At 48.1% G+C, this 13,624-nt stretch overlaps 1 protein-coding gene across 2 annotated transcripts; it reads right to left on the minus strand.

Moving 5' to 3' along the window:
• Positions 1-1,284: 1,284 nt before the first annotated feature.
• trim46b (tripartite motif containing 46b) lies at positions 1,285-12,970 on the minus strand. Of its 2 annotated transcripts, none has more exons than XM_056583075.1 (12): positions 12,914-12,970; positions 9,955-10,216; positions 9,129-9,279; positions 7,984-8,182; positions 7,342-7,488; positions 6,555-6,650; positions 5,729-5,982; positions 4,297-4,418; positions 3,671-4,009; positions 2,054-2,283; positions 1,906-1,973; positions 1,285-1,798 (listed from the first exon to the last, which is right to left on the minus strand). In XM_056583075.1, the coding sequence occupies exons 1-12, from the start codon at positions 12,968-12,970 to the stop codon at positions 1,351-1,353; spliced, it is 2,373 nt and encodes a 790-aa protein (XP_056439050.1). In that variant the 3' UTR covers positions 1,285-1,350. The 2 variants fall into 2 exon arrangements, with proteins under 2 accessions (XP_056439050.1, XP_056439051.1); XM_056583076.1 differs by lacking the exon at positions 12,914-12,970 and adding an exon at positions 12,183-12,203.
• Positions 12,971-13,624: the final 654 nt, after the last annotated feature.

A 13,624-nucleotide genomic window follows, 5' to 3' on the forward strand; every position in this document is an offset into this window, starting at 1 on the left:
GAAAATCTGTTGGTGTCCTTTACATGCTCCAATGCCGCAACTATTTTTTGTTTAGGAATCTAATCCAAAACACAACTGTTGTGCAGTTCACAACCCAGTGAGCTCCACATGCAAGCTGTCTGCCATTGCCTAGTGTCCAAAGTGTGTCGGGCTTAAGCAAATCCTTACCGCACTCTAGTGGCTTGGGTGGGTACTCCTTGCAGAGAAATATAAATGCAATCCCCTTGTTAGATTAAACATAATCAACAATCCAAATAAAACAACAAATATTCTTTTGAAATTAAAAATCATTCTGTGTTCTTTTATTTAATTTATTTTGTTTTGCAAACATTCTGCCAGCAGGTGATATAATCAAATTTGCTAATCATTTCTTAGAAGCACTGCTCATTTTACAATCAAGCCATGTTAAAACTAATCAAAAGTGTCCTCCGATAATTCAGAAAAACTTTTGAGTGAAAACATCCACCAGAGAATCAAAGTATGTGTTACCATTGGACAAAACACACATAAGTGCGTATAGACTTTAAGTGCACACATCGACTCAAAACACACAAACTTGCACACAACAATTCATACTCACACACACGCGACAATTTATGTATTTGGAAATGCAACATAGAAATGCGTAAACAGAGCCATTAGCTAGCAACCAGTGATTAGCGATGTAGCAGAGGTATAATTAGAATGGTCTAATTACATATATAACCGTCTAATTACAGTATTGCCTCATTGTTCCTTTCTACCTCTAATCTACTACGCTAGTCAATCACGAAAGCATTTCACAGCCCAGAAAAAATAAGTTAAATAAATAAATACATGGAAATAACAAAGAACAATCAGACCTTTTGACTTTGGTTAGGATTGTAGAACATCAAAATAACATTCCAGGGGACAGCTTTAGGCTGAAATGATGACGCTTAAGAGAAACAACTGTGTTTTATAGTGTAATCTCGAAAAAAATTACAGTTAGTGGGACGAGAGGTGAAGAAAATAAGATTGTTTTTTTTGCTCTATCTACATATATGCATTATTTACTATAAATGTATACAATATCGCATAGCTATAAGTGCAAGCGTCAAATTCGTAACTGATACAGAGGCGAGTTTATAATGTGCCAGCCACTACCCAAGCAATAAGGTCCTGCAAAAAATGTAAGAATGTAAGAAACGTAATTACATTTGCATATTTGTCACTATAGAAAGGTTCTCATATACAAATGAAATACAAAAACAAAATCGCTGAGATGTCTACCTTTTTTTTGTTTGTTTTGTTTCTTCGCTCTAGCTGAGTAAATACTCCACAAATATTTATTTTTTTAAGGGGGCCAATACGGCCGCGACATAATCGTCGTCAGTTACTATTCAGATTGGTGCCTCGCGGTTGTATGGTGACCCGTCGGACGGGCGTCGGGTCCGCGTTGCGATTGGCCACCAGCTCCTGCAGTTGCAGCGCTCCTCCACCAATGAAACAGAAGGCGGGACACACGGGGCCGGAGCAGTCCACGTGCCCCTCCCACAGAGGCCGCAGGGAGTGGGCGTCGTAGAAGGTGACCCGACCTTTCTCAAAGTCGAGGCACACGCCGAGCCGGGGGGGCAGGGGGTAGGTGACGCCCGCCGGCGCCGAGGGGCTGGGGCCGTTGGCCACGGGCTCCCGGGCGCTGTTGCTATGGTGACTGTGGTGGTGGCCGCTGTTCTGGGGGAGGTAGATCTTGCCCATGCCCATGGTGAGGAAGCAGAAGGGAGGGGCCGAGTCCAGCGCGTCCTCTGCTCCGCTGTCATGGCCGCTGTCGGGGTCGTAGCTGCAGGGGGCCGGAGACAAGAAGGGACACCTCTACAATCATCTCCTGCTCGTCGCGTTTGCCGACCGCGTCTGATGGCGAGCGCTTTATAAAAAGGGGGGGCTTACCGAGGACTGGCCATGTCCTGGGGGAGGTGGAACCACTCCTGTAGCTTGGACTCCAGTCCGACTCCCACCTGTTCAACAGTCACATCAGTGGTTAAACAACAGCGCGTCCAATAATCGCTCAAATGGACGCTATGGTGTTCGGCCTTGCCTTGACCAGGTAGGACCCCGGCTCCACGGAGCACGCCCAGTAGTGGCGGCCCTGTGTGATGGCCACGTCCCCCACCAGCAGGTCGGAGGTCAGGTGGCAGGACGTAAGGGCCAGGTCGGCAGCCTGCAGGAGGGAGAGCCCGGGAACGCTGCGGGCACAGCGCTGCTCCTTGCTGACGACAAGCCGGTCGGCATGGAGACCCCAGCGGGAGTCCAGGTAGAAGTTCAGCACTGAAGAGAGGAGGAGGAGGGGGTAAGGGGAGGGAGGAAGGGGGAACACAAGAAGGGCGATCAAGGAGAGAAGGATAGCAGACGGTTCGGGGGGGAGGGCATTCATAAAAAGGATACTTATCAATAGAGGCTTGGAGCGATCGGAGAAACATAAGGATAAAGGCTGACCAACGGGAGCAGGGGGAGGGCGCTAAACATGAAAAAATTGGGCCGAAAGGAAGGGAGGAGAGGGAAGAAGGGGGGGAGAGGGGGGGAGAGACAGAACGCCGACATGCATCTTCTTCCCTGACGGCGGAGAGGAGGGGGAGATAAGGAACCTTGGCGTAATCGGCCTCTGTGTCGCCCGGTAAGGAGAGGAAACGCAGACATCCGTCTTTAAAGAAGCAGGAGGACCCCACCGTCATACCGGGAGCGAGTACAGGTTAACCAAAAGGACCAGGAATAAACCCAAACAACAAACAGAGAGGGCCATCCCAGGGGAGACACAAGGTACACCGGCAGGACTACAGCTCAGGGCCGGACAGCAACAACAACCCTGGATCTGGAATGGGGATCCATGTTGTTGTCCAAGGTGGAGGTCTTAACAAGTGTGTCAAAAACCTTGCCAGCGGGAGCGGTTCGAATGGTTTAAAAGGATAACAAAGGAAAACAAGGAAGGATGGATGCACTGCACTGCTTACGTTCAGAAGAAGGCATGTTGGTTGGCAGCGAGAAGGTGGAGGAGAGTGTGGGGTGACGGCTGTGATGGAGAAGGACCAGATGAAACCAGATGGTGTGAGGAGGAGAGGGGGACGGAGGTCGATGAATGTTGAGTATGAGAGATGGGGGTGGGTCAGGAGAGAGAGAGAGAGAGAGATTGATGGAGAGATGGAGTGAAGAAATAGATGAGAATGGGCAGATGGAAAAAAAAAAAGGAATGAATTATTAAGCAGCACTGATCCAATGCTTCCTGGTGAACTGTTCAAAAAGTTGAATTAGCAGAAATGATTTCACTATATATTGGGGAGTGATTGTTAATGATCGTTAAGTTGACCTGGTAAATCCAATTCAATTTCAAAAGTAAGATGATGAAATCAAATCGTATCTAATCTATATTTTTATATTTCTCTTTGTGGGCACTTGTGTTATCCCCTGCTTAACCAACAAAGTACCTAGCCCTAAGCCGTGACCCCGAGGCCGTGATACGAACCGAGCCGTGACCTCGGCGACCATTCCCCCCCCAACGTCTCACCTCCATCTAACGTACACGTTAGCATCCTGGCTCAGCGTCCCACTCTCATTGTACAGCGTGACCACGTGCCCTCCCGCCCACCTTCACTAACAACAACACCAACAACAACAACAACAACAACAACCACCACCACCACGCCGAGGCGCTGGTCCCCACCTGGCGCGGGCGGGGTGTGCAGGTACACCTCCTCGCTGTACTCGCCGTAGCCCGCCTTGTTGCAGCCGCGCACGCGCAGCACGTACACGCTGTCCATCTCCAGCCGGTCGACCACCGCGCTGGCGCTGCCCACCTCGTCCTGCCGCTGCCAGCCCCAGCGCGCCGCCGCCAGCCCGCCGCGGAAGCCGCCCCGGGAGCCGCCCCCGGGCACCACCCCCCGGCGGCGGTACTCCACCGAGTAGTGCCAGGCCGGGGTGGACTCCTGGGGCAGCCGCCAGCACAGGAAGAGCTGGTCGTAGGCCAGGGTGCGCTGGGTGTCGATGACAGGGGCCAGAGGAGCTGTGTGGGGGGGGGGCACAGGTTGGGATGACGGTTGTCTGCCTTCTGTCGTTTGTTGTTAAGGCGTTACTGCAGGAGGCTTTGGTGGAAATTGGTGGAGAATTTTTAGGCCGATTTGAAGTTGTGAAATCAATTCTATATCCTATAACAGTATGTGAAAAGATCTACTAAATCATCAAAGTCAAGTATTGAAGTCGTTACAGCCACGCCCTTATTTGGTGGCGGGGGGGAAATGGATCAAACCGGTGCGTCATGCAGTCTACTTTGAGCCTCTTCCTCTTCCTCACCTTGTATGAAGTGCAGCTCGGTGAGGAGTTTCAGTTCTTTGGAGACGTCCAACTGGAAGTGTCTGAAGGACGGGTCGGCAGCCAGCTGGAAGCACTGGAGGTTCTCGATGGCTTTGCTCAATCTGGCGCAGAGGGCAGAGGGAGACAGGGGAGAGAGCTCTTAGAAACCAGGAGAAGAGACGTGAGCTTGGTGGAGGCAGAGCGTGCTTACGCCGACCGAGGTGGATAAAAGGGTGTGAGACGCGTTGGGGAGCGACAGTTGAGGAAGATGGACCCATTCTGAGTTTTTGTTTTTTTTCTTTATTCTGTGTGCTTCTGAGCTAGGCTTTTCTTATGGTTACATTGCAATAAAGACAATGCAGTAGCTTTTGTGCTAATCGTTCTTCAAAAGCAGATATTTTGGCGCCATCTTGTGGCCATTCAACTAATGACACTGCCCATAGAAAGGTACAGACAAGCAGGGAAAGTAACAGGTGACAATATAATACAGTATAATTAAGTGTGCTTTTCACATGAGCATGACTCATCCTTCCAGCCCCTTATTTTACATCAATTAATGCTTTTGTGGAGTTATGAAATACATAACAGTGGTTTGGGTAACCAGTGGTTTGAAAGACGATCTGTCCTTTCATGTACGGAAACAGCCTGGAAGAGAGAATAAGAATAATAAAACTTATATTTATATGCTGCCTATTTTCTTCCCTGTACCATATAATTTTCCCCATGCAGCCATCACTTATGCTCCAAAACAAACTGATAAGTTACAGTCCATGCTTCTACAACCTGCTAGACAGTCGCCATCAAAAGTGAATTTGATCTGTGAAAGCAAAAGGGGGAGGAAGATCAAATTCCACACAAAAGTGATAGCTGCAAGTAAAACTGAACGCAATGCAGGTTTTTGAACCCTGTATTAAACTATAACACCACTTGTACATTGGTTTGCAGTAGACACCGCCCTCTATAGGTTAAACGCTGCTACTAATGAATTTACCGACAGAAGCAGATGAATCATCTGCTGATCAAAGGGAAACCAAACCCTAAAACTATTTATTTTAGATTAAAATGTATTGAGTAGTGGGTAAAAGTTTTAAAAACATGTAAATATAGACTCAAATTGCCCTCTATGGAATAACTTGATGCTATTGCACAAGCTGTATGTTATTGACCATTTCTGGTCCCCAGGTTACACCAATCATACAACTACAACTGCCTACACTCCCCTAAATCTGATTATTGCGAGTGGGAGCGCCTTGTGATCAAAAAAAGAGATTGAACGGCAATACTGCCCCGCCCCTAAATTAAAGAACCAACTAAATTTTCCAACTGTGTGTGTGTGTGTGTGTGTGTGTGTGTATGTTTGTGTGTGTGTGGGGCGGTAGAGAGGGACGGGGAACGTAGAAAAGAGCTAGAACAGGTCAGAGCAGGGCCTGACCTGTTGTGAGTTTGCCGAGCGGCCTGCACAAAGCTGGGCGGGTCCGTCTCCTTCAGCATCTCTTGGGTGAAGGCCATGAGGCCAGCGTGCTCCATCAGGCTCCGCCTCTCCGTCACCTGGCCCGCCAGCGCCTCCCCCCGCCGCTGCCGCGCCCCCTCCAGCGACGCCGTCAGGGAGGAGTGGCGCTCGGCCAGCGACGCCGTCAGGTCCCGGATGCTCTGGGCCAACTGCTCCCTGGCGGACACACTGTTCACCTGGGGGGGGGGGGGGGGGGGGAGAGAGAGAGAGAGAGAGAGAGAGAGAGAGAGAGAGAGAGAGAGAGAGAGAGAGAGAGAGAGAGAGAGAGAGAGAGAGAGAGAGAGAGAGAGAGAGAGAGAGAGAGAGAGAGAGAGAGAGAGAGAGAGAGAGAGAGAGAGAGAGAGAGAGAGAGAGAGAGAGAGAGAGAGAGAGAGAGAGAGAGAGAGAGAGAGAGAGAGAGAGAGAGAGAGAGAGAGAGAGAGATTAGGCGACAGGCGTGTGTTGCTTAGGCAGGATCCTAAGCTGTAAAATGCTGCGGGAAACCCTTGTGTTGCAATATTGTTGCCAAAAATAATACGATTATAATGGATGGTTGATGGCCACGTTACATTCTTCACAAACTTTCCCGTTCTCGTCAAGATATTTTTGAATGGAGTAAATAGCCTCAGTAGAAAAGTTTAATAGTGCAGGTTAGAATAAGAAAACCTATGCAAACCATGCAGCATTAGCAACTGCGGCCATCAATCAACCATATATAGGAATGATACAACATATAGTTTACAGAAATGTTATATAAATGTGTGTAAACCTCTGTCTGAGTGATGGCACTCTCTAGCTGGGTTATCTGAGTAAGAACTGTCTCCTGATTGGACAGAATATAGTTCATCTCCTTGGTGATCTTCTCCTGTAAAAATAAACACAGACACACAGCAGACACACCATGGGGTTAAGAGACTTAGCAGAGTAACAGTTAAACTGTAACAACGTAGGAAACTTCAAAGCCCACTTCCCCTTAAAGATCTTCTAGCTCTTTTCAGGCTGCACCTGAAAATAAGAATTTTGTTCTTAATTTGCTTGCCTGGGTAACTAAAGGTTAATAATAAAACCAGAGTATTATTTCTGAGTCAGACCAGTGGGAACTTCCAACCTGGTCCGAAAACGTACGACTTGGGCCGAGGCGGTTGGATAAAGATGGCGTCGTCTAACGATCTCTCAGATATTGAGGACCTTTTCTTTTTAACTCGTTCATTTGATAAAGAATGAACTACAGTATCTAAAAAAGTCAAAGTCAGCTAATATAGCTTCCAAGTCTTGGAAAGATTGGGGTGTCGTTTCAAACTCTGTTTGTACATCCTCGAAGTTCGAAAGTAGTCATGCGAGGGGCGTTGCTATTTGAGTGTACGCTTATCAGCTACCCGCCTAGCTATACGGCCAGTAGAAGCAATAGACTCCACCCATTAAATCAGAGTAAAGGACAAGAAAATCAATCGACTGCAACATGATCATCCCCCACCCATTTTGAATCATTGACATTGAGTTTACTTTTTCCTCACACGTTCCCATTAATAACCTCAAACAAATGGGGGCATTAGTACCTTGAGTGCCTGGTATGCATGGGCCACGGGCAGAACTTTGTGGCCCGCGTGGACACGCCGCAGCTTGCACAGCGAGCAGAGCAGACGCTGGCAGGAGCGACAGTAGAACTGCAGCTTCTCCTGGTCGTGCTCCGGGCAGGTCAGTACCTAGGGGCATGAACACATAGGCAATGGCGTGATTACTTAGCAACAACACTGCATAGAAAGTGTTTCAACTGCAGGGAAAAGGGAGCGTTTGGTGGCACTGGTCCGAGCCATGTTGTCAGTGGGTCGGTGATGGACCTTCCAAAAGGTGCCTTGGCCTTCTTCCCTGATTGGAGGAATGGTTCGTACAGCACCTTGCTCCCTCCCACATGCTCACTCATAATTGGACCGACATGTTAGTGGTCTGAGCAGTCGGGGCAAGGGTTTCTTTGTAGCTTTAAATAGATGTTGCACACATACTTCTTTGTCGTATTACTGGCATAACTGTGCCAGTGTTGCAGGCTCAATTAATTGTATTACCTTACTTTCCTACGTGAATTGCTGCTCTCTCTCTCACTGTCACTCTATATCTATGTGTATATCTATATGAATATGAACTGATTTACTCACTAAGAAATGAATGAATGTATAACATATTTAGAGGGAAGGGTGCGGGACCTTGGGTCTGAAGTTGAGCGTGGGCTGGACGTGTTCGTGCTGGGCACGGGGCGTCCCCCACGGGTGGTACAGCTTAAAGCACTCATTGCAGAAGCTGGCTCTGCAGTCCGCACAGCCCTTGGTCGCCTCCAGGGACTGGGGCGGTTTGCAGAACTGGCACATCACCGCCACGCTGCCCAGGCTCACTGTGTGTCTGTACCTGAGAGGGCAAGACAGAGACAACAGGTGGAGGGGAGAAGAGACAGACACACAGAGACACAGACAGAGACAGACAGACAGACGAATATCCAAAGGGAGAGGGACACAAACGGACAGAGACAAAGAGGCACAGAGAGAGAGAGAGAGAGACAGACAGACAGGCAGACGAATATCCATCCAAAGGGAGAGAGACACAAACGGACAGAGACAGAGAGAGACCGAGGAAGAGAGAGGTATATCCAGAGAGCGAGAGAGAGAGCGAGAAAAAGAGTGTGTGATTTGGTGTTCTAGACATAAGGACCAAGAATAGCGGCAGTACCAAAAAAAGCGTTTTCACAGCGCGTTAACAGTAGGCGCGTTAACCGTGTGTTAACCGTAAGACTGCAATCCAGTGAAAGTGCAACATCGGCTACTCTAGCCATGTTGCAGGGAGCGCTGTGCTGCATTCCTCGACAGCGCAGCTCCGGCTGATTAATCACGGCCCGTGGTTGGAAGCAACACGCGTCCTGCTTCTTTTATTGTGCTCAATAAAGTTTCACTGACTGGCCATATCCCAGCATGCATACATGCAGTATATAGGACATCTGCAGTACGTGTTCTTTGTGCTAGTGTGTGTGTGTGTGTGTGTGTGTGTGTGTGTGTGTGTGTGTGTGTGTGTGTGTGTGTGTGTGTGTGTGTGTGTGTGTGTGTGTGTGTGTGTGTGTGTGTGTGTGTGTGTGTGTGCGTGTGCTAGAATGATCTCATTTCGTGGAACCACAAAAAGGGTGTGTATATACGTCTGTGGTGTTTGTGTGAACATCATTAATCATAGGGGTATTGTAATAGCCTGACATATATAAAGAATATGGAAATTTGAATCCCATGAAATAGAAATGGATGGCACATCATGATTATAAACTGTGTGTGTGTGTGTGTGTGTGTGTATTCTAGGCTGTGCATGTGCGTACCTCTCCACGATGCGTTCCAGAGTCAGGTTGCGGAGGCAGTCTGCCAGGCCCTTCTCCCCCAGCTCCACGTCTTTCCCACAGGGGACGCAGGGGAACATCATGACCAGGGGAGGGCCTTCTTTACGCCTGCGCCCGGGATACGTTCCAACTCCTTGAAGAGAACCCGCGCAGAACCACAGGTGGGTTACACCGGGAACACAGATGAAATGGCCATTATTCTGTAGCCATATTGAGTGATTATTCAATGCCTGCGTGACCGAAATGCCAAATTATCGACTTCTACATAATCTAGGTCTATAACAGCACTGCCGATTCTGTCAATCATGACTCTCCTGTTCAATTGACTCTCATGTTAATTACTTTTTCCATTCACATCTTTATTACTGTTATTGTGTAGACGGATATATTTTCTCTATATTTTACATTTTAATTCATAGTACGATCCTGTAATTTCTGCTGTGAGACCCTCATTTCCCATCTGGGATTTTTAAAGTACACCTATCTTATATTATTACAAAAATAAAAACATTACCCAGCAGGTACAGCAAACAACAAACGTAACTGCGATTGCTAGGTTAGGATTGGCTCGAGCTTAGTGAGTGACATCGCCGGTCATCAGTAACCAACGGGAACCACGGGCAGCCTTTAGGAACCACTAAAACCACGACAAACAAACCTGCAACCGAAATCGGGTTCCCGTCAGCTAATGATATCCTGTACTTAGACCAATCAAGCTAGGGCAGCGTTCCCTCATTACGACACCGCCACATGGACCCATCCCTCCACCGCGACCCCCCCCACCCCCGTGGAGCGCCTCCAACCGCACCTGCCCGGAGCAGCCTGTCGATGGGCCGCAGCTCGGCCTTGGGCAGGGGTCTGCGGGCCTGCCGGGGCGAGCGGGTGTTGGGCGTGGTGGCGGGGGAGTTGGGCTCCGGGGGGAGCTCCGGGGGCGGGTAGCCGCTGGCCACCAGCACCTCGGAGGCACACATCAGGCAGACGCTGTGCTGGCAAGGGAGCACCACGGGCTGCTTGACGATCTCCTTGCACACGGGGCAGTGCAGCTCCTGCTCCATGCTCCTCATGTTGGACTTGGGGGGGGGGGGGGGGGACAGAGACACACGAGACAGGGTTAGGGTGGTGGCATACACAGTCTGTGGGGAGGGCGGGGGCGCGGAAGTGTGCTGGGAATTTAAAAAAAGAAAGAAGTATTAAATGACTCCTTCTGGAGTGTCTGAACAGGGGAAAGACAGTCTCTCTACAGTGTAAGTATTCACTATAACATGGATGAGTCTTCTTTTACGCGCAGCATACAGGTGACTCCTCTAACAGCTCACAGGTGATAGTTCAGTGCACACAAGTGCTTGCACTGCACAAGCGCTGACACCCAGCCTTTAAAACACGTGATGTTTTAAAGCGTCAAGCCACTTAATGCCACTCTACAGGATTGCATGATCTGCGTTTTTTTGTATCCAGTGATATGCCTCCTGTACACTGCGAGATCATTAACCCTAATTGCTCAACCTGATGGATTGGTCAGTCATGTGTAGTTTCTCAATCCCCCCCCCGTCCACTGAGCAATCAAGGAAGATTGAACTCTAAAAAAGGGTTTTATTTTGTAAGCTTGAGTAGATGTGTCTGGGCGGGGTCTTGCAGTGCATTGCAGAGGTTCACTAGAGGGTAACGTGAAGGACTGCAGAATGAACCAATGAGAGACGAGCACCACTGTGTGGCTGCAGATAAAAAGTGACATTCTCCATTCGTCCCTCTTCAATCTCACTCTAGCCACGAAGTCGTCCTAGAAACCGTGTTACAGACAGACCATCTTATTGATTTATATAAAAGAGGTAATAAACCATAAAAGCCCACTTGATTGGTGGATATAAAGAGTTAGAAAACACCAACACATCCCCTGAGTTAATAGCAACCATCTGTGTATTTGCTGGGCAACTTTACTCAACAAAATAAAGTTACTTCAGTAAGCACTACAAGGCAACAGTTTAAATAGGAGAGGAGACGCAGTGCCGGTCGACATGAGGTCTGAGTGTCTTTTTTAGATGCCCTTCTTAAGATAACAATGGATGTGATCAAAGATCCGGCTCTGAGGATGCTGTACCATAGAAGCAACACGGTAAGGCCGCCGTTGCTAGACACCACGAGCCCTGCCGCACACAGTGCTCTAGATTCCGCTACGATGGCAGGACAGAAATTAACTAGTGAGGTGGAGGAGGAGGAGGAGGAGGAGGAGGAGTGGGACAAGATGACGGCCGGCCTGGATGTGAAATAGTAATGAAGGTCTTATCTAGGCTTCCAGCGTTCTCCAATAGCCCTACATCTGCATTCTACCATCGGACACACCCTTCATCTGAAAGAGGTTTGTCACTTTAAACACAGCCTGTATTGGCCTGATGGGATATCCCTCGACCGAACGCCTATGATGGAGAAAAAAAAACGGACTGCTGACCACGTGACTTGGGTTCGCTGCCTGGGGAATGCTGCAGACGGCATTTCTCGATGAGGTGATCGGTAGTGTGAGAAAAATTGGACTGACATGTCATCCACCACGTGTCTTTAAACAGACCTGTGATTAAATGTATTCATTGCTTTTGCAAGAGAGATACTTGCCTACCTTAACATTGACATTTGTGGAAAATGCATGTTGGAGCATCAAGATAAAATACATTTGTAATAGAGTTACATACTGGTTCTATACTGCAGACATTAGCTATAGCCATATTGTCACAGTCACAGATCGTTAACAATTCAATAATGTTGATAGCACGTCTGACAAGAACAACATCTCAACATAAAGCTGTTGAACAACGGCAATTAAGAATCATATTCCCCCTATTCTCCACCGACGCCTGTCAGTTCCCAATGTCAACTAGGCTAAGGCCCGTTTCCTCATGGCTCTTTGGACATTTTCTATCGCAAGCGGTCCCATATAGGGCAACACATACCCACAGATGTTCCTTAAAAGCCCAAAGGTAACCCGCGGTTCTGTGCTGTGGGTGTTGAAGCTGCAAGCTAAACACGCGTTGCGACAGCACATCCTACCTTCACCTGGAACCTGGGCGCCATGATGGTGGGAGCATACGGATGCATCGGCGCACCGAGAGGGCTATACGCTCCTTTAAAAGATGGGAGGGTCTAAAAAAAGATGCTCCGCATCCGAGCCTTTCCAAGTGAACGCGGGGATAGAGTAGTAGGCCTATAGGCACGCGATCGGGCCACTGCATGGTTAATGCATGCAACATTTAACAGAACTAAAAGTAATTTAAAATAGGGCTGGGAATGTGCGCTGTGAATTGGGTTGCAGTAAATGATAGTCGTTTTCCTAAACTGTCGAAAGACCGCAGCATCCCAAGCGGTGTGGCCGCTTCTTGTCTCCATGGAAACAATAACCCACACCTCTTCAATTTTATTTTTCACAGACCCATCATTGTTACATTCTCTAAAATTCACCTTTCAGGTTCTTTGGTTTCTTTTCAAAGGCATGGGGATTTACTATGATATTGGCTTCAATATTGACACTAAACAAGCTCATGGATTTTACCCAGTTATTTTGTAAAGTTATATTATCGCAATCAATTATGGCTTTTTCAATAAGACCATATTGAAAGGGGTCTGCAGGGAACAGGTCCCTTGAAAATGGAGACGAGCCTTCAAACCTTTCGAGTGCTCAGGTCAAAGAGGCGTCTGGCAAAATTACTACTATACATGACAACCCACACTATACCCTACACAATGCACTTAAAACCTTATACTTATGCATTAGGTCTACTCACACTCATGCGAACCCAAGCATCCATCTGTGTGACCGCTTTAATATCCGTCTCTGCCATCTTAGAAAACGAGAGAAGCCACCGCCGGTGTCGCGTCGAGCCGTCAGCATCTGAACGTGCCTCAGTGGGCTCTCCTCCTCTATCCCATGTGTTTCATCCGCTGGATTTTCCAAATGTTGTAGGACACCGTCATTTTTTTGCAGGCGTGTGCTTATTTTCGTCTCGAATGGAAGGCCTCCGTGTATGCCCTCGATATAACAGTCTATGCGATCAGAGGAACAAAATAATCGTAAAGGCACGTTGCTTTACACCAGAAAGAATCCAAGCTCAATACACGCCGACGAACGAGGCGTCTTGAGATAAGCCCCGCCCCCAACCTCCCTCCCCCCCCCCCCCCCCCCCAACCTGCCTGCCCCCCAACCCCCTTTATATCCACCTGCTAGCAGTCACACGGTATCTTTAGGGTTCACGAGATGCTTTTGAAAAAGAAATGAGCTGTGCGTGTTTGTGTGAGGCACTTTATTATTTGTAACCTTTTCGAATAGCACTATCTATTATTGCCTCCTTTATTTCGTTATTTATTTTTAAAAAACCTGCCCAGTGAAGAAATACACTCCTCGATGTCAAACTTCTTATTTAATGACAACGATGAAGAAGCCCTGCAGCAATACACAACATAACAACATAAGCTAGAACCAGTAATTCCTACATGCA

This window comes from Gadus chalcogrammus, chromosome 22 (genome assembly GCF_026213295.1).
Source record: "Gadus chalcogrammus isolate NIFS_2021 chromosome 22, NIFS_Gcha_1.0, whole genome shotgun sequence".
Classification (NCBI taxonomy): domain Eukaryota; kingdom Metazoa; phylum Chordata; class Actinopteri; order Gadiformes; family Gadidae; genus Gadus; species Gadus chalcogrammus.